The 27,093-nt window shown below is 52.0% G+C and overlaps 3 protein-coding genes across 6 annotated transcripts in view; all 3 read right to left on the minus strand.

Annotated features, from left to right (window-relative positions):
* Positions 1-19,900, minus strand: part of HOXD3 (homeobox D3) — a 28,989-nt gene extending 9,089 nt beyond the window's left edge. Inside the window, exons 1-2 of one of the 2 annotated variants that reach the window (XM_059476446.1) lie at positions 12,963-12,975; positions 11,717-11,743 (exon numbers count right to left, since the gene is read on the minus strand). The gene's annotated coding sequence lies outside the window, so the exon portion shown is untranslated. Of the gene's footprint in view, positions 1-11,716; positions 11,744-12,962; positions 12,976-19,845 lie in introns of those variants that run through there. The other variant, XM_059476445.1, reaches the window with a different exon arrangement.
* On the minus strand, positions 6,219-7,612 carry HOXD4 (homeobox D4). The gene is made up of 2 exons (XM_059476447.1): positions 7,195-7,612; positions 6,219-6,786 (listed from the first exon to the last, which is right to left on the minus strand). The coding sequence occupies exons 1-2, from the start codon at positions 7,601-7,603 to the stop codon at positions 6,482-6,484; spliced, it is 714 nt and encodes a 237-aa protein (XP_059332430.1). The 5' UTR covers positions 7,604-7,612; the 3' UTR covers positions 6,219-6,481.
* Positions 19,901-23,299: 3,399 nt separating the features above from the next.
* Positions 23,300-25,380, minus strand: HOXD8 (homeobox D8). 3 transcript variants are annotated; one of them, XM_059475842.1, is made up of 3 exons: positions 25,111-25,378; positions 24,693-24,840; positions 23,300-24,127 (listed from the first exon to the last, which is right to left on the minus strand). In XM_059475842.1, the coding sequence occupies exons 1-3, from the start codon at positions 25,228-25,230 to the stop codon at positions 23,832-23,834; spliced, it is 564 nt and encodes a 187-aa protein (XP_059331825.1). In that variant the 5' UTR covers positions 25,231-25,378; the 3' UTR covers positions 23,300-23,831. The 3 variants fall into 3 exon arrangements, with proteins under 3 accessions (XP_059331825.1, XP_059331824.1, XP_059331823.1); XM_059475841.1 differs by having other exon boundaries at positions 23,300-24,124; positions 24,693-25,380; XM_059475840.1 differs by having other exon boundaries at positions 24,693-25,380.
* Positions 25,381-27,093: the final 1,713 nt, after the last annotated feature.

Consider the following 27,093-nt stretch of genomic DNA (forward strand, 5'->3'; position numbering starts at 1 on the left):
TCAGTCAGCCATATATTTTGGTGTCTGGGTAGTTTTGCCGAGCCCCCCGCGCTCGCGTGTCTGTGTGTACATACAGAACCCCTACACGCACAGCGTGTTCTGCATACTTGTGTACATGCACACAAAGCCGAACATAATTCTGGCCGCTGCTTAGACATTTTGGATGACGGAGAGGTCTTTGGCTTCCTACACAAAAGTGGTAGGGGAAAAGCTGGACACGAGCAAAGAACACGAAGAGGATTCAGAAGAAAACGCCTTTTTTGGAGGGCAGTTCGGAACCCCCCGGAGAAAACCTCACAGCCCTTTGGTGCCTTTTCAGAGTCTAGTGAAAAAGAAAAAAGAAAAAGAAAAAGAAAAAGAAAAAGAAAAAGAAAAAGAAAAAGAAAAAGAAAAAGAAAAAGAAAAAGAAAAAGAAAAAGAAAAAGAAGGAAAATAGAAAGAAAAAGAAAACACAGGCACATTTAACGTGAAAATGGAGGACGGCTGAAAGAAAGGAGCACCTTTGCCACCAACGCCAGAATTAAGATATCGTAAAGGGGACTGAAAAAGTATTAAGGAACTGTTAATCCTTTGGCTGGTGGGACTCCAGCTTTGCGCGAATTTGTCTCCAGTAAAGGATCTAAGACTTCTTCAATCGGAGCATATGTTCATAGAGCAATAAAACAGAAAGATTTACAGTCTCCGCCCGCCCCCCAGCAGCCTCGCACCCTTTCAGGAATTACTTATGATGATTTATAACAACAACTCCGGCAATTGTCAAACTGATAAAATAGCCCGGGCTATATGCGAGAATAAACGCTCCTATGAAAGGGTTGCGATTTATGTTCAGGTCCATTTTACTGCGTGTCTTGGTGGAGTTTGGTTTCTTTCCCGGCCCAATAGGATAATATAAAACTTCATTGATAAAAATGTAGAAGTTCTCGTGAAGTAGCGAATCTGTTCCTTAGTCACTACCGCAGCACATAAACATTTGTCATTTTTGAATAATTGAATTAATGTGTTATTGTTTGAATGTATAATTCATAACATAGGAAACTTTGTCTCTGTCCTGCCACCGAAACGGAAGCAATAAAAAGCTACAATCTAGGGTTTTTAGAAATTACTCCAGCAAGGGATAATAAAGAATATCCTGTTTGCAGGAGGCATTTCCAGCTGACTGGGATTTCACAGAGAAATCTCACACTCGTCCGTATTCTATGGACTTTGTAGTGAGTGGCTTTGTATAAAAACAAAAATGCTATTTTTCCCCGGTCCGAGCTATCGATCGGGGACTTGCGAGCCGGCGTGCCCGCTCCGGGGGCTGAATGCGGCTCGGGCCGGGGCAGGAGCGGCGGGGCCGGGGCAGGAGCAGGAGCCGGCCTTTGTGCGGGCGGCGGGGGAAGGCGCGCCCGGCCCCGGCTCCGGCCCCGCTGTCACAGACCCACGGCAAAATTTACGACCCCGCTTGCGAGGGAGCCGAGGGCCTTTCCCCGCCGCTGGGAGCGGGCAGCGCTGCCCTGACAGCCGCATTGTTCCTCCGCGGCGCTCCGCGCCTCCCCGCGCAGGCGGCCGCGGCCGAGGCGCCGCTCCGGGAGGCGCTGTGCCCATCAGGCTCCCTGCTCCGCGGCGCTCCGCGCTCGCCCTCTTCCCCCGCTCCCTGGGAAGCAAAGGTCATCGCTTGCGCCCGGTCCGGTTCCCGGCCGCTGCCGCGCTGGAAATCAGGAAGCGGCGTGCCCTATTTGTCAAGTGTTTGACAGCTGAGTTCATTAAGGCTTAAATAAGGAGGAATAAAAGTAAAAAATATTTACGTACCGGGCGTCTCTTTTTCAGCAGCTGCCCAAGAGCTAGGTGTGCAGGGAGAGGGACGGCACCCTTTGTATATTATATTCTTGGGATCTCTTCAGTTTTCAAGTCTGATAGAGTCCTTTGCTTGGCAGATTAATGACGACTCCGTGTTTCTTAAGGGACGTGCTGAATTAATTATTTCGCAAATCACGTGGTCAGGACTTGTAGAAATCTATTCTTATCATCTTCCTTGCACTTTGAAATTCTGCCTGTTATGACTGTTCCTAGCAAGATTATTTTGGTCTCTAGGCTTGGGGGGAAGGAGGGAGAAAAAAAAAAAAAAAAAAAGAAGGAAAAAAGAATCAGGGGAAAGGGCTAACAAACATGGCCGGTGGAAGCGGTGTGGCTGTGCAGCGAGAGGTCCCTATTTACTGTACTGTACAGTGAGTGCGGCTCGCTATTGACTCTGCCTTTCCTCTTCATTCTTACCTTAACGACTAGTGGTGATATAATATACAGAACTGTATTGATGTATCGGGAGTAACAGGAGGAGCCATTAAACAGCACAGAGAGAAAGTATAATCACAAGATGTGCCTCGATATTTAAACTTAGCGAGTGTGTGCTTAGAAAGGCAGCCCCAGCCTGCCCTGGGCACTCTTGGGCAGTAAGGGCACATGGTTTCTGCTGGGCACCCTGCTCCCTGCCCGGCCCGAGCCACAGACTGGATTTTTGGACTCGTGCCTTGACCACGCTCCAGGAGAGGACAAGCCCTCGCTGACAAGCACTTATGACAAAAATAGTGCAATCGACTTCTCCTGGCTGTGTTATCGTCTGAGACACTTACGCTGGGAAGTAAAAAAAATATGCTTGCCATAGGTGCATGGCAAAGTTTAAAGTCTCCAAGTTGTGTTTTCTTGTGATCTTTCTTTTGTATCCGCTGTCAAAGTGAGAGTTACTGCTCAGGAAAAACTACTGTCTGCATTGCAATTTCGAATTTCCATTTCTTTATTTAATTGATTCTTTCTAGGACTCACCTAAAAGAGACACATCTGTGTGGGCATCGAGGTGACTTCAGGTGTGGCTCCTCGCCTCCTACCACACATGCAGAAATCCAGGAGTCATTCTAGGAGGGCTTGTTAAATGCAAAGCAGCAGCAAATGGATGACAGGCACTTTTAACTGCAGCCCAAAAGTAAATATAGACTCCAGCTTGGCCTAGAGTCACACCATTATGGCTGAGGCAAACAGCAAACCTGTTCAAAGGGACATTTGGAAGGATGCTATGCAGTCACTCATCTCTTAACACTGTAATGATGGGAGGGAGCAGCATTTTCACAGAAGGGAGACCCACCTTGTAAGGACTGATTGTTCAAGGTACAAACCAGAATCTATTTCGCTACACCTTTTATTATTTCAGAAGTATGTGGAGGGCTTACATCAAAACTACAGGCGACAGTTAGTATAAATAACGCTTTAATCAGTGGCAGCAGAACATCAGCAAAGTCTATAAAAAGCATCACACTTTGACAGAGATGAGAGTGGCGCTGGACAATGCGACCGTTTAACAAAGGCTCCAATGCACAACGTTCACCCGCGATAAACAAAAATAATCAGCTTCCCTTCATACAAAAAATAACTCTGGAGGGTTACAATCATTGAAAAAACAAACAAACAAACAAACAAAAACCAGCTCAGGTTCGTTTTGCATCAAGATAACGACCAGTGGGTGCTGCTGGTCACTATTACAGACATCCTGACCATTCAGAGCAATGGCAGCTGGAAACTATTTCTGTTTGGTGCTCTCTGTCTCCGCTTCACGTACTGTCCTGTCTCAGGGTGCAATCACACCTATGCAAACCTACGGTGCTCCAGCCCCGCTCAAAGGGGACGTGCAAACAGGGCTGTAGGAGCTGTGCCTGCTGAAGCCAACACTCGTCCTGCAGTTATTACCATTTCAAAAGACAATGAGACAAATTCTGCTCGCAGCTACATGCCTGTTTGACTTCAGTGGGCGGGGGAAGGAAATCTGGGAGCAGAAGTTGGTCCTTTAACTTCGGGAGCCATCTCGGTTGATTAGAAGCACAAAGCAAGGATTTGCTTATCCAAGGCCAGTATTTTCCAGGACTGTACCTCAGAGGCCCAAGTTGGTAGCTCTCTCTCGAATAACACTTTTGCCCTGCTCGCAGCCAACTTATCGGACTTTAGGAAAACAGCGGGGGTCCGGGAGGAGGATTTTCAAGAGTAGCCAGAGGGATTTTACTTCCCCACACCCCTTTTTCTTCTTTATTTTAATAGCTCTGTATGAAGAGCAAAAGGATGGCTTTGAGCAGCTCTGGAGAGGAAAGGCCACTGCTGCAGGAACCTGGTGTAACAAAACTTGAAAACTTGGCTCAGGAATTCCCTCCTCAAGCGCTGCTGCTAGCTGCTCTCCATGCTAGAGAAAGGGAAGGGTAGTTTGGGTCCAAAAGGTTAAGGGTTTAGAGGTCACTCTTCCCGGCTGAAATACAACTAATCGAATAGAAAATTTGTCCTCTGGGTGAACCTGTTCCTGCAATTTAGCCGAACTTCAGTAAAATACCTTTTCAGCTTCTCAACGTGAAGGCGTCAGAAAAAAGACGTCTTTACTATGTATGAACTCGGTGCTTTTTGTCATAGAAACAATGATGCGAATAATGCGGGAATATCCATCTTTAATATCACGACGTGGAGATATTCAAGTATTGCCATGTGCAAGTCTGAGAACTGGGCTAACCCTAAGGAAGAACAAAGAGTTTTCTCCAGGCTCTAAAACAAAAGACCAAGTCTTAAAGACACTTTGCGGACTTCAAGGGATGAGAAAAGGGCAGAAATTAACTGCTGGCCACAGTTAACGTTGCCGAATACACTCTTGTTGAAAAGCTCGCCTTTTATTTTCGAATTAATTCAAGCCCATTTTGGCCAGCGTTTTCCCGAGCGAGCCCGGAGAGCCGTGAGTTCTCAGTGGGAAGCATCCAGCCTGGAGCAGGGCACGTTAACTCACCCCCTGCTCTTTCCACCTCCCTTCAGTGTTTGCTGAGTTTCCTTCTTCGCCACTTTTCTCTTTAATAAAGGGATCACCTCGTTACAATTTTGGCTCTGTGGTCGCTTTCCTAGGCTGCCCTGAGGGTGCAGGAGATAAGGGCTGAGCTTTAAAGCCGCCTGAGCAGAGGTGCAAGTGGCTCAGGGAGCTGGTTTGGTTTGGTAGTTACAGAGCACTAAAACTTTGGCAACCAGCAGTCAGGGACAAATTCGTGGGTATTAGACCAGCTCTGCTCCCATCCAAGCCTTTCATCTTTCCTGAAAGCAACTTGCTGAGATTTCCAGTCATTGCAGTCATGTGTCATGGTTTGCTTAAAAGCAATCACTGTTCTAAAAAGAAAAAAAAAGCAACAAAAATCCCCACCAAAACCAGAAAAACCCCACCAAAACAACAACAACAAAAAAACTACCCAATCTTAAAAAAAACACCCAAACCTAAAAACTAAACAAACCAAAGCCATAAAAACCCAATATAAACCCAAAACAAAACAAACCAGCAACCCACATAGACTGTCTCTCTAGCAGAAAAGAAATTTAAAATCCAGTTGAAAGAATGTGTTCAGCTTTCAGCTTTGAATGGCTCAGTTTATATCAGAAATTACATTAATTTTTCAGTTTGGGTTGCTGTTGTTTTTTTGTGGGGTTGGGTTTTTTTTGTGGCCTTGCCTCTTTCTTTTCCCTTTTTTTCTTTCCGTTTTTAAATGAGGTATCGATGGTTTAAAGCACAGCGCTGAACAGAGCAGACTTTGGAAACAGATTTCAAGCCTGTTAGCTCTGGATGGCACACGGTAAGAAGCAGGAACACTTTTCCTATTCACAAAGATGGAAATTTAAAAACAAGGGTGGGGGGGAACAAGAAAGTTGTGTACGTTCAAGACAAGTAAACATTACATATGTGTTCATGAGACTGGGAAGGAAAAATCCTGTATTCCAGCTCCCCTTCCTCGTTTTTGGTTTGACTATTTTTCTTTTTGTCTTCATTCTTCTATGCAACAAATAAATAAATACACTAACATTACCAGAACATAAAATAACCCGTTTTCACTTCATTTCTATGCACACTTTCTGAGACGTTATGGAAATGAGCAAGAATTTTCATTACACCGAGAAAGGTAAAGCAGCACAAAAAAAAAAAAGTTCACAATTACTAGTCTTTATGTTCGAATAAAAGACTATGCTATGAATTTCCTGTCCTCAACTTGCCCAAAATGCATCCTCCCGAAATTGCATGGGATAAAAAGACAATTAAAAGTATAAATCCCAGAATAAAGCATCCAATCTTCACTTCAGAATTCAAAACTGAAACACAGGACAGTTTCATTTTCAATGATTTATTATTTTTTAAGGACAGAAGGTCTCATTTAATATTTTCCCAATTCCCACTGCCTGCATGATGGTTTGTTTGTTTTTCCCTCTCTCTTTCTTTCCTTTTTTTTTTTTTTTTTTTTTTTTTTGTTTTCCTTTTTTAGGTTGTGCTAGCAGAGGCAAATAAAATAAAGTCCAAAGTAGCGTCATTTTGTCTCCTTTGTACAACAGTACCTTAAAGAAAGATGACAGTTTCTCGTGTCCTTAGCTGCTACATGCAGGTTCTGCTTGGGCAGTGTCAGTTATGTACAGTACTGGTCAGAAGCGAAGGATGAAATGGAAAATTTCACCTCTTCTACAAAGTTGTCAAGTCAGTCTGATGGTCCTTGGAACCAGTTTGTAAATGGGGGTTTGAACCAGAGGAAGAAGATCTGCCCTTCGTGTTGGGCAGTTTGTGATCTTTTTTCCACTTCATTCTTCTGTTCTGAAACCAGATCTTGATCTGGCGCTCAGAGAGACACAAAGTGTGGGCTATCTCGATACGGCGGCGCCTGGTCAGGTACCTGTTAAAATGAAATTCTTTTTCCAGTTCTAGGACTTGCTGTCTGGTGTAAGCTGTGCGGGAGCGTTTAGGTTCCCCTCCGTTGTAATTGGGATTCACTGGGAAAAAAATACGGAGAACTTTTACAAAGCTAATCTTGACTTGCCGGTCCGACTTTACAAAAGAAAACCTTACGAGCTGCGAGCGTGTGGCCGAGCTGGATTCGTCCCAGTCGCTTACAATGGCCGGGCTGCTGCTTTCCCCCCTCGTTTGAGGCAGGCACTACGGGCACACGCAGCTAGGTAGGCTGGGAGCCTCTAGAAGGCTCCTAAAATGGAGTTTTCTCCTGCACGCCAAAGCCCCGCATGGCCAACGGCCTATTTCCTCGGCAATAAAAATTTATGGCGAGTGTAATTGGCCACCTCGGCTTAAAAAGCTCGCCCACGAGCCTGGCAGGGACTCGGCAGAGCGCCGCTGAGGCCGATCGGAAGCAGGGGAGAGGAGCAAAGTAAGAAGAGGATCCTTACCCGAGTTAACATGGACTTTCTTCATCCAGGGATAAACTACTGCCGGCTGCTTAACTGCGGAGCCGTTTGGGGGTTTGAGGGCCGGCTGCTGGCTGCAGGCTCGCGGGTTGGGCATTGGAGGCGGTGGACAATGCTCTGCTGGGCCGGGGAAGTGGCTCGCCGGGCCGGATTGCTCCTGTCCGTGACCCCGCGGCTGCCCGGCAGAGCCCTGGGCATTGCTACAGCTAAAGGGCTGCTCGCTGTAGTTTGACCGTGGGTAGAGTCCCTGGTGCTGGAAATCAGCGCCCTGCGAGGCACTGTAGTACTCGGCCCCCTGCTCGCCTAAGTAGCTATTCTGCAAATATTCCTCGCAAGGAGGAAATTTGGGATCCACATACTTAGAGTTCACCATATACGAACTCATGGCCATTAATTTCTGAAGGTAGAAAATACTAATTTTTCTCGTGTTGTCTTTTTTTCCCCTGCCATAGAGCCCTCCTACTTGCTGTCAACTGAATAAAGTTAGGCGGGCATGTGACCGGCCCGGCCAATGGGGAGCCGGGCGCCCACCGCCGCATTTCCCCGCATTTCCAGCGATTCCTCTCAATAACATCCCTCTCACCGAATGACCCCCCTCTCCGGCGGGCCGCACCCGCAAACCAGGTACCGGAGGTGTGGGGGTACCCCGGGGCGGCGGCCGCTGCCCTGCCCACAGCCTTTTGTCTGAGCCGCCTTCCCCAGCCCCGGGGGATGCTGCCCTGCCGTGCGAGCCGCTAGCCAGGATCGCCACCGGGGCTTGGTGCCTCGCTTTAAATAAAATAAGAAAAAGAATCGAAAGGAATATACAGAGCGATGAGCTGAAGCGGGGTTAAAAGGGAAGAAACTGATAAGCAGGCGAGGGAAAGAAAAGCCATCAAAGAAGAGGGTAATATGATGTACAATAGATCTGTCCTGTCTTTGTCTAGCAGAGGTCATCCAAAAGTTACCAGAATTTAGTTCTGCTGAATAAAATTAGGCAATCAGTAACTTCTCATTCACTTTCAAGCCTCAAAATATACGTGTGCAAACGTATGCGTGCACAGACGTAAACGCCAACATATATTTCTAAATCTACACATGTATGTATATAAAATCGTACAGATGGCAAGAAAGAGTTCACTTTTAACCACTAAAGTTCAATCAATTGAACTGGAGACGTCATTTAATTAGGTTAAAAATATCACGGGTTTAATGAGATAAATTCGGTCTTCATTCATCAATATCATTCCTGGAGCACAAGTAAATACATTCCAGCGAGGCGAATGCTGCTTTTGCTGCTGTCGTAAATATTTTGATGCGATCTGGACCCTTGACAGGGAAATTTTGCTAACGTCTCGCATATCTAGCTAATTTATGAGTATCTTATAAAAGACTCATTCACTGATTGGTAGATAATATCTTTTTTTTTTTTTTTCTCCCAGAAATTTTGTAACTTCTGGTGAATTTAACTGTTTAGATTCAAAGATTGTCAGTGAGAGTTAGGACTGAATGACAACCGAAGTTTTAAGAAACGTCCTAAAACCTAGCAAATAGGAGCGAGGCAGCAAAACTTTTATAATTTCTGAGTGTTCAGCACGCACATGCCTCTTGATTCCGCCAGTATTTTAACTTCTAACCATCTGCAGAAAGGTGAAGTTTTTGCATCGACCATATATTCCCCTAGAATCGAATCTGTGACTATATGAATATCACACAAATTCGGTTCTACAGGGTATATATAGACAACGTAATAACATTCTGTTTTCATCTACAATATAGCAGGTCTCTGCAATTCTCTTAGTGTCTTACTGTCTTCTGAGGAATGCAAACTATTCTGGTGGGACTCAGTTCTGAAATACAGATTTGCAGGAAGGTGGGATTTCAGAAAAGATTCACGCTTGTTATTATTGCTGCAATCGAGCTACACGACCCTCCACCAATTCAAAGCGACGAATTTCGCCTACCAAATTCTCAGAAAGACCTGCCGCTTTCTTTAAATTCTCTGCCACTTACGTCCTCGCTATGGAAAATGGACGTGGTCAGTCAAATTGCGCTATTTAGAATGATAATGGTTCAAGTAATTTAGCTAGGAGTCTTTAATATTTAGGCTAACACGAATCTGAAAAGATTCTCCATAATTAGAAATTCCCCCAAAATAAAAAAGAATTTCTGAAAAATCGAAACAGAAGCAAAACAGCCGACAACAGAAACAGCGGTTGGTGAAAAAGATGAGGTTAAAGCTGGAGTTAGTTGCTCTCGGGAAAAAGAGAGTTTCCAAATTTACCTTCATCCTATTATGCTGGTCTAGCTATTATCCCCGCGATCTGCCTGCGAGCCTTAGCCTCGCACCCTCCCAGGTTTTCCCTGCCGTAGCGTTTATGGTGAAGGGCAGGGCGAGAGGTCAGCCGAAATCATTTACAAACATATCACAAAGTTTCATTATTTTTACTTTGTCGACAGCGGCACACAGGAGTACAAAAGTTCATGAATTGTGTCTGACCCAGCTCCTCACTGCTGTCCTGCGGTCAACCTCTTCTCCTTCCACTGTTTAAAACAGGCACCATAAGGACAAATAATGGTGCGGGTGTGATACATCCAACCACTGTGGAGGGCAGATTTGGGGGTGTTGCGCTTATCCGAGCGATGTGCACCGGGTTGTTTGGCTGCCTCCAGCTTCCAAGCGCCTGAGCTGGGAGATGCTATTTTCAAACGTCTGCTTTCCTACCACTGCGGCGGTGCCTCCTTCACAGCAAGTGCAACCCAAAACGACTTTATATCCTTCATCTGCCCCCGGATTCTTCAAATCCCTACCCAGCTATTTTCAGCATCTCTCCCGCTTTCGCATCCTTTCTCTGAGGGGAGAGGGGACCCCCCCCCCCCCCCCCGCCCGGCTTGTTTAGCACCCGGCTGAACTGGCAGGGTAACTCCCCTCCGCCCCCCAAAGAGAGCTCTCCTTTGGGGCAGCCCCCGGGCGCGGACAAGCCCGCCTAGGGCTGCCCAGGGAGCAGCGAGGGAGCTGGGGAAGCAGCAGCTCCCCGTTCTGCTTAATACTACACATTTTCATATTTGTTAGACGCTGTGACCTGCGTTTCACCTTATTGCACGACTTGCTCAGACAGGTCAAAGCCAAAGAGTTATTGATGAACAAAAGCGTTATATATTCACCTCCTGTTCAACTGCCCATACAAAATACTTTTGATCTATCAGGCTTTTTGTATTCTGGTTCATAATCAGTATGCTAAATGTACGTTGGCAGAAAACAAGTAATCCGTACATTTAGGGCCGACCCTGGAATAAAATGCCAAGGGCGTCTAAGCAGCACAGGACTGAGCTATGGGGGAAGGAAAGTTACCTATGGAACACAATTTAAATTGCAACGCTGAAGGCGATTCTTTAGCTCGTATTTATGGGACTCGAAAACCAATATTGCAATGGAAGACAAAAAGACCGGGAGAAGCTTGGCACATACAGTGAAAGAGATTATTTATCAGGAAACAGGGAGAGGAAGCGGGGAAACGCAAACAAACACACACGCAAACACTCCTCTCCTTCACATGCTCCGGGTCAGAGCCGGGCTGCCAGAAACGGGAAGGGCGATGTACAACCTAATGCATCTCCAAATACCGCAGTCTTTCTCTCCCTCTTTGAGAGACAAGCCGGTCTCAGCCTGGAAGACCAGGACCAATGCACCCAGCTCCTCACTGGAGCCAGAAAGGTTCAACAGCAGCTCCAGATACACACTGATCTTCTGCCCTCCCCACGGTCCCCCTGGCGCAACTCAGGCAGGACCATTTGGGATGCGAAAACCCCTACAGTAAAAGATTGCCCTGCTAAGCTCTGATACCCATTCTATTCCGTGCCTTCACAGCACCTAAATCCGCGTTAGAGTCTCCCTTGCCCCGAGACCTCTCGCACCAGCAGAGCAGCCCTACTGCCCGCAGACCCGGGCTGCAGCTGGGCTGCCCCGGCTCGCCAGCCCCGACCGCCCCGGCCCCTGCCGCCTCTTTCACCCCGCCACCCGCCTGTGCCAAACGAGGGGAACAGCAGAAAGCAGGCACAGCTCTGCTTGGGATCCCGTCTACAGAAAAGACTGGGAGTAGCCAAGGTTATGGGGTGCTGGGATACAACGTGATCCGTCTGGATTCTGCACAGGGAGGCGCTGTACAGTCCCGCCGAGTTAAAATGGAAACGCTGCTAATTGCTTTGGAGTGCTTAAAAGCAGGACGACACCTGTACAGCCCTGTAATAAACCCCCAGGAGACTGCACCTCTGCTTTTAATGCTAGCCAGGATTATGACATGGTACCACAAACTGACTCCACAAGAACCTTCCCATGCTGACATAGTCCTTTCTCTTTTTTTCTTTTTTCTTTTTTTTTTCTTTTTTTTTGGGGGGGGGAGGGGTGGTGGAGGAGGAGAAGGAAGAAATATCCATCAGGAATCATAGTTTGCGTTTTTTTTAGGTCTGGAGAGAAGAACCAGGATTTTCGAATAACACAAACTACAAGAAATAAAAGGTTACTTACTGTGGATGTTCTTCCATGCTGCAGAACCTGTTGCAATAAAAACGTTTGTTACTGTTGTATTCCACATACGGGTGATATTTCTGGAGCACAATTACAAACCACGTTTGATAGATGAAGGCAGAGAGGAGCTGGTGGTAAATCCTGCAAGCAGAGGAGTGGTGGGATGGAAGCCCCTTCCAAATGAGGACCACGTTGCGTTCAGGCAGTTTTTTATGAATACACGATTTCCCTGTGCCTGGGGTGTGATCTTTCACTTTTAATATTCATAGTCTAAATTTTATACGGGATAATTTCTAAAGAAATGAAGAGCCAGACCTCCTTCTTTCACTAATGGAAAAGAATAACAAAGGCCTTTTTTTTTTTTTTTTTTTGTTCTGTGGGAATCCAGTTGCATTCAGATCACCTTTGCCAAACCAGCACCCACAAAATACGCCACGCAGCATTACATCCGTGCTAAACACAGAAAGACCTATAAATTTATCAGAATGAATATCGGATTACTCCAAAATAGTTTTCTTTTAGGATCACCTAATTAACCTCTGAGTAACCACGAGACATGCGCCTATGCGCCTTTGTTTGCATTATAGAAGGATAGATTTGACTTCAACTTTCCTTCAAATATTTTATTAAATCTATTTAAAGATCACATAAGGGAAGCAAACCCACACGTTTAGTCTACTTCTCCTGAAACTCATCATATATTTAAAAGTAAATACTACTGGGGGGTTCTTTTCTGTTAGCGATTTTTCATCTCCTGTATTGCCTTCCTACGATATCTTGGCGAGTTATTGTATTAAACACAGAGCATTTGCCTCCCTATCAATACTTCACTGCATAGAGGTTCCTAAGACCTTTCTTGTTAATTTAATTATTTCTTTTTTTGTTGTTGTTTTTTTAAGTTCTGCCCACTCTAGGTAACATTCATAGCCCGCGAGCAGAGTGGATTAATATCAGTATTTTGGCACTAAGCATACCCTTACGGAGCCTTTCTTTTTATCTTCAATTTTTATTAAAATAAATGGCTTTTATTTAAAAAAAAAAAATTAAAAAGCTTATCTCCATTCAAGAAACGCCATCAAATTCGTAAATCTCAGGCAGAGCAGCCGGCTGGCCCCGGCGCGGCCGCAGCACCTGAGGGTACCTGCGGGTTCCCGGAGCCGCGGCGGGCGGGCAGCGCTGCCGCCCCGCTCCGGTGAGTGCCCGGGCCCGAGCCCGAGCGGCGGAGGGAGGCGGATTGCGGACTTACTGTGCGCTCCCCCCGCGGCCTGGGGGACCCGGGAGCAGAGGTGCCTGCGCGCTCGCATTCCGCCGACGGTTCCCTGCTAACACTTTCCCGATTACTGCTTCCAGGAACGAAAGCATCTGCACTTGTATGCTCTTAAACTAATTTATGGTGGGAATTATATTTTGGCTTGTCAACTCTCAAGCCATAAAACAAAGTTTATTGGAATCACGTGCTTCTAAATAGCCACTCAGGACTTATCTCTGTGGAACCATAAATAACCTTCAGCTTTAAACTTTTATTCGCTAAATAAAGGTTCTCTGAATCTGCCCTATAAAACGGGACCGGGTCGAAATAGCGGGGATGGGTGGAAGCTCAGCTGCATGGCGTTATGCCTGCCTTTTTGAGGAGCGTGTTTTAGGAAAAGCTGCAAAGGGGACTTAGTGCTCCCAAAGTGCTCTTGGGAAAGGAGCCGGGCGTGTTTTCTGTGGGTACCAGTTCAAACCTTTCTTTACAGCTCTTGGGGTACAAAGAAGCACATCTTTAGGAGGAAATAAAAAGAAGTCCCACAAAAAAAAAAAAAAAAAAAAAAAAAAAAAAAAAAAAAAACCAAAACAAAACAAAACCCACAAAAACAAAACAAAACCAAAAAACCCCCAACCAACTGAAAGATGGAACCTTTTCTCCCTTTCCTGGGTGTTTATGGCATTTTGGTGAGGCTCCCCTGCAAAACGGCTTTAAGTCATTCATCTCAAAGCTTGGGAGAGCTGTGCCAGGGGCTGCAGGTTCGCCGGGCACCCGAGGGACCTTTGTAAGGGACCAAACTGCTGCCAAGAGTGAGTGCACAGGGCTTCGGAAAGGGAGAAAGTGTGAAGCCTGCCACAAAGAGATCTTTGAGGACTGGAAGTTTAAGGACGGTTATAAAGCAATAAAAGAGCCCGGGTGTGAAGGGAGCAAGGTGTGAGCTCGCAAATGAGAATTTCAAGGAGCCCGAGCACAGGAAGTCAAATGTCCCAGGCAGTCACACAGCATGAAGAAACTCGGGCATCAGCTCCCAATCTATCATGGCTAAGATGGGGACGTCGGAGCGGCCAGCAGCTCCTGGTGCATCCCAGGAAGGGTTCGTGCCTTCCCAGAGGGCGGGGAGCTGTGTCAGCCCCGCCGGGACCGGCCCCTGCAGAGGGGACACGGCCCTCGCCCGGCCCGGGGGTGAGAGTGCGCCTCCGCCCGGGGGCTCGGCTCTGGAAAACGAGCAAAATGCAATTCCCTGCTGGGTGGTGGCACCAACTGAGTGGTGCCTGTTAACACTAGAGTCTGCTCTTACTTATGAAGTCACCCAAAAGGGCCGGCTCAGCTCTCTCTATATTTTTTAGATGGCTCCAGTCACAGCTGAACAATTTCTCTTCCTTCAGATAACAAGAGGCATCCCCAGGTCCTTCCCTGCTCCTTCTTTATGATCCAGCAGAGTGGCTTTGCATTCCACTATTTTTCTTGCTCTTTGCAAGCCCTTACTCACAAAGCATTGCCTTCATGGTTTTTCAGTGGCCTAAGCTGTGGAAGAGCCCTTTCCTCTCCCCTGCCCGGGACAGCTGGCAGGGGCAGGGCACAAGGTGGCATTTCAGACACAGTGCACGGTCTGAGGAGCTTTATCAGGCCCAGGGGCTGCAGCCAGCCATCCCAGAAAAAGGAATGGGCTGCCTTGCATGGGGCTGACTGCAGGGTCTCTGTCAGCTGGTGCACGGCCTGCGCTCCCAGTCCTGGGCAGGCAGAGGGACAAGTTCCCTGGAGCTCCCTGAGCCCTGCTCAGGCACCTGGGCCTGGCCACAGTGGGCCCTGGATCAGGCTTTGTGGTAGCCTCCATCTGCCTCCTCCCCAAACACACCACCCCCACTGGCCTCTGGAAGAAGGGCTTCAGCAGCAGGCAGCTGCAGGGAGCCAAAGTGGCCACACCTGGAGAGAGGAAAGAAAAGGCTGAGTGGTGGGACAGGAGGGGTGGGGTGTAATGAGAAAGTGCAATAAAACGTGGGGGAAAGAGTTTGGGACAAGAAGTAGCATGCAAAATCGAGTGTGTTTGCCCCAGGCCTGGCCCTGTGTGCTGGGTATGGCACAGGTCAGGCCCCAGGCAGCCATGGGTGGGCTCCAGGCCCTGTGCAGTACTGTGAGCATCACATCCCTCCCTCAGAGTCTGTGAATGCTTCAGCTCTCTTGGCCTGTCTTGTGGGCAAGAGAAGGCCATGGTTTGGAGATGAGAGACTGCATGGCATGTGCAGGAGGAGAGGAGCCTTGGACAGGCAGGTGGCATGGCAGCCAGGCTGCAGAAGTGACAGCCCCTGGCAAATGGGGTGGCCCGGGCTGGGCATGTGCTTCAGACACACGTGTCCAGGGCATGGGGCTGTGAAAGATGAAGCTGTGAGATAGTGAGGAGTTGATGATTGAGATACAGCTCCCTCTCAGTTAAGGACAAGACAAATGTTTCAGTAACTGAGTAATTTTAGCCATGAGATTTTTGAAGTGGGAATTAGAACGATTTTCACATTTCCTATTCTAAAATGCAAATGTGAAATTTGACTTTGAAGCTCTGGCCAGTTCATTCTCTAGGCTTTTATGCAAGTTTTCATATTTGGGGCTGATGATCTGGAGACAGATAAGAGGTGTAATGACATAACACAGTAACAATTGGTTTCCCTCTGGTAATTGTGATAAAGAGGTTGGGGGAATAGAATCACATGTGCATGCCGCCATCGCTCTCAGTGCGACTTGACAGACACGACGACTGGCATCCTACCCTGAGGACCACACTGCCGGAAAATTACAGGCTCCATCTCTGACTTTGAAGACCTATTAAGTACCTTGATAGCGTCCAACGCATTTTGCACCTCCGCTTTTATCATAACCCCGACTTTTCAAGAGTCACCTCGTCGCCCATGCCCTGGCAGAGCAGGATGTGGGCATGCAAAGTCCCCTGCCTGCAGCACCCCACGCCCGCAGGCAGATCCGGGGGCAGCGGAGGCCCGGAGCGGGCAGGGCGGCGTCGAGCCGCGCCTCAACATCAAACGGGGCAGCGGCGGCGACACCTCGGGTCCGCGGGGGAAGAGGGCGAGGAGTGCGGGGCAGGGAGGGGAGGCCGGGGGCCGTGGGAGCGCCCCGCCGGGGCAGGCACGGCCCGTGGGGGTGGGTGCCGCCAGGGTCGTGTCCGGGCACGGCTGGGGAAGGTGAAGCCTGCAGGCAACAGGAGAGGCGGAGGCAGGGAGCTCTGCCGGGCCCCGGCTTGCAGGAGGCAAGGGAGGGTGCGCGGGGGCCGGGGGCTGCGCCCGCGGGAAGGGAGCCGGCGGGAAGGAGGGTGCTCTGGCACCCGCATCAAAGGAGCGGGGAGGGAAGAGGCGGGTGCCCGACATCAAAGCGCGGGCTGGTGACCGGGAGGGCAGCGGGGCACACGGGGGGAGCCCCGCGGCACCGCGGGTCAGGCGGGGAGAGCGAGGGCGCGCCGGGGTCTGCGGACCCGGGTGAGGACGGGAAATCTCGGCGCTGGAGGGAGTGGGACAGCCGGGTGGCGGCTTGAGGCGCCCGAGGAGGGCGGTGGAGCCCCGCCCATGTCCCCCTCCCGCCGGTGGGCCTGTGCCGCGGGCAGGCGGGCGGCAGGGCACGGGCCCGGGGCTGGCGGCGGGCCCCTCGCCCCGCGGAGGGGAGAGCGGCCAGGCTTGTCCTAGAGCGCCTTCTCCTGGAAGAGGCCGTGAGACAGGAGGGCTGGTGGCGGCGGCCGGGGCCTGTCGCGCCCCCGGCGGTGGCTCCGCGGCCCGGCCCGGCGGCCCTGAGGGGGAGCGCGGGCAGGTGAGCGCGTCCCGCTCCGTCGGGGCGGGCGCCCACCCGCGGACAGAGGCGGCGGAGCCAGGCCGGGCGGGCGCCGAGGGGACCCCGCCGCCCCTCGCTGCCCCCTGGCAGGCTCCAGCTCCGGGCGGGGGGCGCTGGGCAGGCACCGCGGGCCGCCTCCCCTTCCCGCCGCACCCTCCCCCGCGTGATGGGAGGCGAGCGCTAGGCTCGGGCAGAGCCTGCTGCCGCTGAATGCAGTTTTATTGCCTCTTGTCTCTCGCAGGGACCCTTCCTCCGCGCCCCGCCCGGCCTCCGCGACCTGCTGCAATGTTTATTGCGCCTCATCTTTTCCTTTCGCTTCCTGTTTTTTCCTCTCCCGCTCCAGCAGCATTGAGTGCCGCACTGCAGTAGAGCAGTAAATACCTTTAACAGCTGCCTGCCAACCGAGGGGTGAAATACCGTCTTTGTTCGGGTTTCTTTTTCTGTCCCAAGCGCACATAAAACACCCTGTGGGAATCATATTTTTTGGGGCAACGAGAAAATGAATCGGCGGGATTTTCAGTTCTTAAGAACGCAGAACCAACATACATATCTTCGCCTAGTCTCATCGGGTTTCCCGGGCCCGCAGTTCACAACACACCCTCCTCCTTGCACCAAAGCCCTGCCAGGCTGGGGAAACAGAGGCTGCCCTTCTCTTCCATGCAACCTGCAGCAGCTAAGCGGGAGCCAACCTGGCTTCCCGAATGGCAGCGGGTGCCAGCGGTGCCCCGGCACTGACAGGGACAGGGGGCTGCCGCTTCCTGCCAGCTGCTTTGTGATGATGGTGTTTTTATACTGCCCGTGCGTCAGTAAAGGGTGCACTGGGGATCGGCTGTTTCCTTTCAACACACACACGCACTCTAAAAAAAAAAAAAAAAAAAAAGAAAAAAAAAAGAAAAAAGAAGAAAGAAAAAATAAAAGAAAGAAAAAAGAAAAAAAAAAGAGTACAATTTTGTCAAACAAATCAGAAAAGGAAGCAAGTGCAAGAAATTTGACTGTGAATCTTGTACTCCAAAAATTTCAGCACACCAACACCTCTTATGCCATGTTTATAGGTGCATAAATAGATATAAAAATACAGTCCTCATATGTGCCATATGTATATAAACAAGTACATATAAATATATATATGTGCCATATATATAAAGGCGTATTTGTTTGCTATGAGTGCTTACAATTCCATAGGCGTGTTTAAGAACATGAGTAGACCTATGTATACTTTAAAGTTAATAATAAATAAATAAATAAATACAAACATACATCTGATAAAGAAAAGAATAAGAGCAAAAGCAAGCCAGGAAGGAAGCCATTTAGAAAAAAGCCGAATTCCCACATGAACCAGTGGAATCATAAATGCATGTGTATATCCGTATGTGTCAGCAGATGGACCCGCAGACACACATACATATTAGAATTCGTTAGAACATCCTGCTTTTGTTTTTTTTTCTTTTCCCCAGGCTACGAATAATTTCAAAACAACTCAAGGACGAGATTTTCCGAAGTTTTTGGAGAGATTTATAGTCAAGTAGCTATAATTACTGTGTCACCTAGGAGGGATTCTGAGAGTGAAACCTAACGCAGCGCATATTTTCCACGTTACTCTTGAAGACTGTTGCTATGTTGAAAACGATTCGTCCAAAATAATCCCCAAGTCCTGCAGGAGCGCAGGGCGGCCGGCTGTGCAAACAGGCAGAGCGTGGGGGACACGGATCCTATCGCTGACTGCAGCGGGGCTCGGGCTCAGCAGGCTGCGGGGTGCTCGGGGGTGGATTAAACAACAATTTCTTCCGTGGGTTCAAAACATGTACTCGGGGCACGACTGGCACCTTTCCACCCTCGCCGTGTATTGTGTAGCCGGGCGTTCTGCTTTGCCGTTAATTAGCTGGCTGCTTTCGGGGTAAATGGCGAGTGGGTGAATTCCTGCAGTGCAACAGCACGGTGCACTGCAGCCACCGAGCATCGATGTGAATGCTAAACAACAAACGGCGGCTTTTCCACCGTGCACTCACAGTTCGGAAATAAGATGGAATGAGTAAAGCATATGTACACTCGCAACAACATACTCCCAAAGAGTATGTGTTCTGCAGAGAGAAATGGACGTGTGGATACGATATATATGTACGAATATAGGTAAGGTGAATATGGATGTATATACACATATGGGTAACGCAGGAATAGTTAGCTATTCTATCCCCTCGACACATTTTAAAATAAACCTAAGGATTTGTTGTTGGGTTTATTTCCGAGAGCTTATCCTCCATCTAGCCCCCGACGATTTCCACGTGGATAGTGGCCGTACTGCGGTCGTGCGCTCCTGGCCGCGTCTCCGCGCAGCCGCTCCCGCGTTCCGGCAGCCGAGCCCGGCCCGTGTGCCGCCCAGCGAGCAGCTCGGAGCCGCAGCCCTGGCTCCGCGCCGCAGCGGGACAAGGATGCGAGAAAAAGTCTCTGCGGGGCAGGGGAGGGCTCCCGGGACCGGCCTCGGGCACAGCCCCCGGCTCGACCGGCTCGGCGGAGCCGCCCCGCGCCCTCCGCCCCCGCGGGAGCTCTGACCCGCTTCTCCTGCGAAAACACCTGTTAGGCTTTAAAGTTACTAGGCTGCCCTTCCGCCATGGGGAAACAAACTACAGCACCACCACAGCACGCTTCAGGCTGGCAGGGCGAAAAAACTATCCCAAAAGCAGACGGCCTTATATCGGAAGAAGCCCCACGGGCAGGCGAGGCGCTGCCTGCGCGCACCGCGCCCCAGCCTTCCGCCCCTCACCGCGGAACACCCAGACATCGCGGCCCGCGGCGCATTTTCCGCGAGAGACGGCGCGCAACAGCCGCTCTCACTCTGCGGCATGCCCACAACCACTATTAATAATAACAACACCACGATAATTACAATAGCAACAACAACAACAGCAATCATAGCGGTAATAATAGTAATAGCAATACTAAATGGAAGAAGAAGGGTGTTCGAGGGACGGGTGATGAAGAGGGACAGGAGGACAGGGGAGCCGGTGCCGTGCCGCATATCGCGGAGTACCGGCCACCAGCCCGAGGGGAACTTAGTGCTTACCAGTTCGCGGCATTGCCCGCCTGCGGAGAAGCCCGGAAGGGTCGCTGTAATCCATTTTGCACCCGTGTAGCAATCCGTGTGCCGGAGGAGATAGCGGCAGCGGGGGCGTCGAGCGGTGGGAGAAGAGCGAGGGGCTGCGGGCGGCGCGGCGGCGGGCGCGGGTCTCCGCGCATCCCTCCGTGGGCGCGGGAGAGGAGGCGGCGCGGGGCCGGGCAAGTGTCAGTGCGGCGGCGGGACCGGCCGCGGGTTTGGGGGAGCGGGGCACAAACATGAGGGCGACTGCCATACACCTCAGCCTAGACAAAGGTTAGAAAAAGAGGGGCTGAGGCTCTCTGAAGGCAGAATGCGGGGGGAAATTCGCCAGGGAAATCAGGAAAAGGCCATGAAAGCGCTCGCTGCCTGCACATGACCAGCCGCAGCCAATGACGAGCCCAAATAGGTCATAAAAAGGTCTATTACCAAGTTGTAAATTTTCTTCAAACAAAAAGGAATTTACTGCAATTCCTTGCGGATTTTGCACATACTGCTTCCCAGCGCCATGTTTCTTTCGCCTGCGCGCTGCGCTTTTAGTGAGGCTCCGGTCCCGCCTGCCCCCGGCCTGCGCGCCACGGGCGCGGTGGCGGAGCCCCACGAGCACGGCGGGGGCGCGGGAGATCCGCGCGGGGGAGCGGAGAGAGGGGCAAGCGGTCGCGGAACCGCATAAAGAGGGGCACGGCACTGTGCCGAAGGATCCGTTTCTTGCCAAACGAAAGGGGGCTTAACCCGCATCCCCACCCTCTTCTCCCACCCCTCCCCACCGCTCCGCCGGGCACTAAAAGAAACCACATCTGCTTTAGCGCCCACTACTGAAGCGGAAGCCGTCGCCGACATAAAAATGGTCCGAGGCTCTTCCCCACCCCGCCGTGCGCGGTTCCCGCAGGTTGCGCCGGGCACTGTCACCGCGCCCAGGGCAGGCTGCCTCCGCCCCCGATAAAACATTCCCGGGGCACCAGCAGGGAAAATCCGATTCCTAGAAAGTATTCTAAAACAAATTTAAATGGGCCTGTGTCCACTAGCAATACTCGGCTCGGAGACGGAGTACTGTGGACGTTCTAGCTCAAGTTTTGTTTCAGGGAATAGCCAGAGCCCTCAATCCGTGACCTCCGTGCTGGTTGTAACTGCTAACAAAAGTAATCACGCCTAAAGATGTAGGATCGAGGTTGGATCTTTTTAACACTCTGCTTCAGGCAGTTGCACACCTTTGAATATTGCCTCGGCGGAGGCGATGGCATCTCCCGTGGTGTCCCTGCGGCGCTCACGGCCGCCCTGAGCTGCTCCTCAGGGAACGGAGAAATTCCGCGGAAACCAAAGGCGCGGAACATCCACCCCGCGGCCGCCTCAGACGGCCTCTCGCCGCCGCTCCCGCCGCAATCCGCGCAGCTACGGCTTTTCCTGGCCAAAAGTCCGATGGCTCCGGTTTTACAGGGGACTCAGTGGTCGTCTGGCTCAATTCCTGACTCGGTTATCTTTTTTCTTTGCAAGTTTCCAAGTGAAACCGAGGGAGAGATTCAGATGCCAGTCTATGGGGGTAAATGCCTTAACAACAATAGCAATGTTTTGTTATTCTTAATGAGTAAGACAGGGGCGATTCCAGTCAGCACTAGGCCTTGACCAATTCTGCGGGCTCAGGGAAGTCAGTTTTTGCCTGCGTGGCTGCGTTCCCAGTCGGTCCTAGGAGAGCAACGCAACGGAAACTTCTTCAGGAATATTTTAATTTTATTCTTTGTCTGATAATTAAAAACAACTATCACAGCAGCTCTTTTCCGGACAAACAACAGCCTAAGGAGTGCTCCGCTGGTGTGTGAAGGTCCTCGACGTGCGGGCAGCCCGGGATGGCAGCGGGCGGCCCCGGCACGGCTTTCCCGCAGCAGGGCCGCCGGAACCGCGCTGAGTCCAGCCTCCGCCGCCAGCGCAGCAAAACCGAGAGGCTTTTCCTGCCCGGAGACCAAATATGTCGGTGCCACTAGCACGAGTATTGTTTTGAAAAGCCAGGGGGTTTTGCGTGTCGGGCCACCGAGTTACCTTAAACGCGCAGCTCCCAGCCCCACATCCTCCCCTGACACTACGTGTACTGGTGCATTTATGCAAATCCATGCAGCAAAAATGTTTCTTTCACTGCTTTGTTGCAGCTTCCCCTTGTTTACAACCTTTAGCCAGCTAGGCGATTAAAATAAAACTAAGAACAATAGCTCCGCTCGCTCGTGCCTCCCTCCAGAGCTGGCGCTTTGCAGCAGTGGAAACGTGCCTGCCTCGGTGGTGGGAGCGGGGAAGGGAAACGAAATGAACCCAACCCGCCCCGCAGGTCCCGTGCCCGCGGACGGCGGGTCCCGCCGCGCCGGCCGCGCTCCCGGAGCGGAGCGAGAGAAGGGCCCAGCGGCGGGTGGCACCGCCTCGGGAACCGGGCTGCGATTGTCCGAGCAAGGCCTCGCCTCAGCCCCGGCCTCGTCGGGATCACGGTCGTCTCTGGGCAGAAAACAGAATTATATATCGTGTTTGTCGCAGTTTCTGGCGCGTCCATTCGATTTCCTTCACGGAGCCATTACTCAGGGGAGCGTCAGCCGGTAGGGAAAAAAATGACGCAAAAATCTTGGTAGAGATTTATACCTCATCCTTCGACCCTCTGCCTGCTGCTCCTAAAAAGGGCTGCTCTCGGCCGCCCTGTTTGATACCGCGCTCTGCGGGACCCTGCCGGGAACGGGAGCGAGAGGAGGGAGGGCAGAGAGAAATTAAATTGTTTTGTTAATCAGAGCGGACCTTTCCTCCCGTGGTTGCCGGAACCGTGAGGCAGGCTCTATCCTCAGCGCGGCCTCCGCTGGGAAATGCATCATATGATAATATTTAGGGGCAGAAACATCTTTCTCTCGGTCTACGCTTGGCTTGGGACTCCTAAGAATTACAGCCCTCCAGAAACCGCCACGCAAGGTCGCAAAAGCTTTGTATTTCCCTGCTTGTCAGCCAACCTCGGGGGAGGCTGGGCCCGTTTTGGTTTGCTTGGAGCAGCCCTTGGGGATGGCGTGGGGCCGGAACGCTCTGCGGGCTCTCCCTGCGGCCAGGCAGGCAGCAAATGCTCCCTACGGCAGGGCCGTGGTTGGGGCAGCGCTGTCCCGCACGGGTGCGGGCAGGAACAAGCGGGAGTCGGGCCCGGGCACACAGCGGGGCAGGAACCGGCGGGAGCAGGGCCCGGGCACACAGCGGGGCCGGTCCGCAGCCTGCGCTCGGCTCGCAGGTGAGGCCGCGGTCCCCGCTGGCCGCTGCTTGGACAGCGGTACCGCAGCTGCTTGCGAAAAGCAGGTTTTATACACAATGCGCCATTTCCAAACCCCGCTGAAACACCCAGCATCGGAGGAGAGACGGGGGAGACTCTGGATGTTCCTTGAGGAGTAGATTACAAAAGGAATATAGAGAGGCCGATACATTTTATAATCTAATAAATTCAGTTTATTTTAATCAAATATTATAGAAGAAGGTTAAATATATTCCTGTGATATTGTCTTCAAGATTATTAATTTAATTTATTCAACATAAGATAAAAACAAGAATTAAAATTGTACAAGTGCACTTGTCTTGATTAATAAAACATTGTTAAATGTCTTACTTATTAATATTTATTATTAGGAAGTTTATGTCGTTTCCCACAATCACCGTCCATTAAGATTGCAAATATATATATATATGTATATCATTAGAAATTTATTGCTAGAAACTCTGTATCAAATTTGAAGAAATAAGTAGAGGAAATGTTAAATCTAGAGATCGTTCTGGATACGCTAATAAACAAAATAAAAGCACAAACAAGTGAAGCACCCGAAGCAGGTAGATGTCAAACGGAGGGATATGGGGTCACTCGTCCCACGACAAGATCACGTAGAGGTGTGGATGAGCCGACATGTCGGGCTTTAGCCCTGCTTATTTTTTATTGACTTTCACAAAGACATTTGGGGCAAAAATTAATTTGTCTGGCCTTCAGCTCTGTCTTCTTCCAGATCATGTGCTTCCTTTTTGGCCTCCCCTTCCTTTCCCTCCTGTCTGGAAGCGGGGAATTTGTCCTTGTTGTTCTCTTTTTTCCATTTCATCCTCCTGTTCTGAAACCAGATCTTTACCTGCCTCTCGGTGAGTCCTAGTGCGTGGGACACCTCGATCCTTCTCTTCCTGGTCAGATAGGGGTTAAATAGGAACTCCTTTTCCAGCTCTAGAGTCTGGAATCGACTGTATGTTTGTCTTCCTCTCCTCCTACCCGGCGCTGCTGTTTAAAACAAAAACACAGGGGTTTGGAAGTTGCTGTGGCCGTTCAAAACAAGGCGCAGGCAGGCAGCGAGGACCCCGGTGCCTCCGGAATCCCTCGAGAGAAGCGCCACAGAACCGCAGGGAGAGAAGGCAGAGGGCACAGAGGAGTCTAGAGCTTTGCACTTGAGTGAGAGGAACACAGCGACAGTAAATGCACGAAGCGCCTCAGCTGTCCTCCTGCATAGGATGCTGCGGGGGCACTTTATCATCTTGTACACCACCCCCTTCCCGACCCCGCACCCTTCCACGGGAGACAGGCGAGCGTGTCAGCTGCGCCTCGGCGTCCGACAGGCGTCTCAAAGGCTACTCCTGGGTCGGGAGCTGCCTGCTGCAGAGGTTTCTGCTTGCTCACTGCATATCTTTATTATCGCAGGCCACCGCGGTGATAGGACTCGCGGTGAGAGAGGTAGGGAGTGGGGGAGACAGAGGCAGGGAGCGAGAGTCAGCGAGAAAGAAGCAGGAGGAGGAAAAGAAAGTTTCAAACTCAGACGTGAGATGGAAGCAAATTTTTGACTGCGTCCAACCTTGTGGTCTCATCCAGGGAAACATTTGAGCAGGAGACGAGCTCTGATTTAAGTGGTCTGGTTCCTCGCCAATATTAGCACTGGACGATTTACAGTCAGGATATTGTACCAGCTCGGCCTCTTGCTGTGTCGTAAAAATCTGCTGTCTCTGTAAGTTATCGTATCCGTAAAATTTAGCGGGCTCCCCGTGACAGGTAACCCCGCTGCAGGGGGCAGGAGGCGGAGGCGCGGCGGGGGGAGGAGGAGGCGGCTGGTAGGCGGCCGTGGGGCTCCCCCCGGCCGGCTGGTAAAAGTCCGGGCCCGCGCCGCCGCCGCCCCCCGCCCCGCCGGGCGCGGGGTGCGGGAAGCCCGCGGCGGCCGCGCCGTTCCCGTAGAGCAGAGCGGCGGCGGCGGCGGCGGCGGCGTGCCGGCCGCTCACCTCGGGTGCGAAGTGACAGTCGTAGTACGGGGAATTGATGGCTTCCCCCGCCGCCGCCGCCGCCGCGGCCGCCGCCACCTTGTACTTGGAGTAGAGCGGGTTGACAAAGTAGGAGCTCATCGGGGAGGGGGCAGCGGCGGGCGGGGGCTCGGGGCGCTGCTCTCGCCGCCGCCGCCGCCGCCGGTGCCTCTACGCCGCGCTCATGCCGCCGCCGCCGCCGCTGGCCCGTGCGCTCCCCGCTCCTGCTCTCCGTGTATGTGGTGACCAGGACTGGATTATAATCGCTCCCAAAATGACCTGCCTCACTGCTTTTACTATTTCCTATTAGGCACACAGCAGCCCGCGCACGCACACACACACACACACACACACGCTCATGAGCTCAGGGGGGACTTTTGGCTTCAGTTTACATGTGCCGCTCCTCGGGCAAGAAAAAAACTCGGCCCAGCCCTGCCCGGATCCACCCCGGCCGCGGCAACCCCGCTCCCCCCGCCGGTGTGCGCTCGCTAGGAGCCGCTGAAAGGCCGGGCGCGCAGGGGCGAGGCGGCCGCGCAGATCCCGCGCGATAACCGCGGGCGCGCTGCCCGGGACCGCGCCGCCCGGCTCAGCGGGGCTGCACTGCCCGCAGCATGGCCTGCACCGCGGCCGGCGAGGGCAGAGCCCCGCAGAGAAGCCGATGCCCACCGCAGGGTCTCCGGGGTGCAGGCGAAGGCAGTGGGGTGCCCGTGGGGCGGCACCGTGCAGCGGCAGGGCCCCCTTGCCAACGGGGCCTGCGGGTCATTTCCTTCCAGGCGAGCGGATCGCAGGGAAATGAGATGCACATTTACCCTTGACGCCTTGCACGCATGGCTGAGGCTCCAGGTTAATTGATACTTAATGGAAATCATGCCTATGAATATACTTTCCATCATTTCACCCTTGGTGGACGTCATTACCGAGGCAAAGAGAGGGAGGGGGGCGAAAAAATAAAAATGTGTGGGTGAACGGTTAGCACCGCTCGGGGACTCGGTCCGAAATAAGCGAGCCCTGTTGGCCGGGAGGAAGGAAGGAAGAAAAGCGCTGCCCGGCAGGCTCGGCGCTGCCCCCGCCCGGACCGGCCACCCCCGTGCCCCAAGAAGCAGTCCTCTCTTTCCCGCTTCGTCCTGCAGTGGGAATCAGATTTTTGGAGAGACACCCTCAGGAACTCGAGTCCGCCCTATTTTGGAGAGAGACGAAAAATGTAGGTGAAATATAATACAGGCCCAGCCAGAGCCACGTGTGACCGTCTGATGCGAATTGACAAAAAAATCCTTGTGGTTACATAAAAGGCATTTCAGGCTCCCTCCCCATCGCGCCCCGTTCTTCCACCACCCCCCCGTCTCCAGGCCGATTAACTCGCTTTGTCTCGCTGACCAGCCCGGCTGCCCCGCATGTGAGCACCCCACGGGCCCTGTGCCCGCAAGGACACCCTTGCCCAAGCAGGGGCCCCGGGGTGCACGGCTTTAGGAACTCGCGGAGGCTTAGGGACCCCCGGGCAGCCCAAGGAAAGGCGGGGGAGGCGGGAAAGGCCCGGGCACACCCACACGGACACGGACGCGGACAGACAGCAGCAAAAGCCCTTCGCCAGAGAGCACAGAGGCAGGGCCTGGCAGGGGCTGAGCGGCGGCATAGAGAAACTGCCTCACCCTGCGGAGGGGCACAGAGGGGCAGTGCCTGCTTCCCGCACCCGCGCCAGACACCCCCGACCCTGTTCCTGTGCGTTGGTTCCGCGGGCGGCCCCTCCGTGCCCGTCCGTGCCCGTCCGTGCCCGCGGTGCCCAGGCCGAGCCGCGCTGCTCGGGCCGCGGGCGCGCAGGGCGGGCGCGGCGGCCGCGCAAGGGTGGAGCGCGGGCGCCCTCTGGCGGCGCGCTGCGGCAGCGGCAGGCGGCGCTGCCCGCGGCCCCGCCGCTGGCCGGGAACGCGAACTGCGGAGCGCCGCGGGGCCAGCGCCACCGACTCTGCCTTC

Source organism: Ammospiza nelsoni, chromosome 7 (assembly GCF_027579445.1).
Source record: "Ammospiza nelsoni isolate bAmmNel1 chromosome 7, bAmmNel1.pri, whole genome shotgun sequence".
Classification (NCBI taxonomy): Eukaryota; Metazoa; Chordata; class Aves; order Passeriformes; family Passerellidae; genus Ammospiza; species Ammospiza nelsoni.

Bases quoted from the DNA above. Each gene is read 5' to 3' on its own strand.
- HOXD4 (XM_059476447.1), bottom strand. From the start codon at position 7,603: ATGGCCATGAGTTCGTATATGGTGAACTCTAAGTATGTGGATCCCAAA. The intron at 6,787-7,194 runs GTAAGGATCCTC...TTTTTTTCCCAG, and splicing joins GAAAGTCCATGTTAACTCGG to TGAATCCCAATTACAACGGA.
- HOXD8 (XM_059475840.1), bottom strand. From the start codon at position 25,230: ATGAGCTCCTACTTTGTCAACCCGCTCTACTCCAAGTACAAGGTGGCG. The intron at 24,128-24,692 runs GTTGGACGCAGT...TGTTTTAAACAG, and splicing joins TCCCTGGATGAGACCACAAG to CAGCGCCGGGTAGGAGGAGA.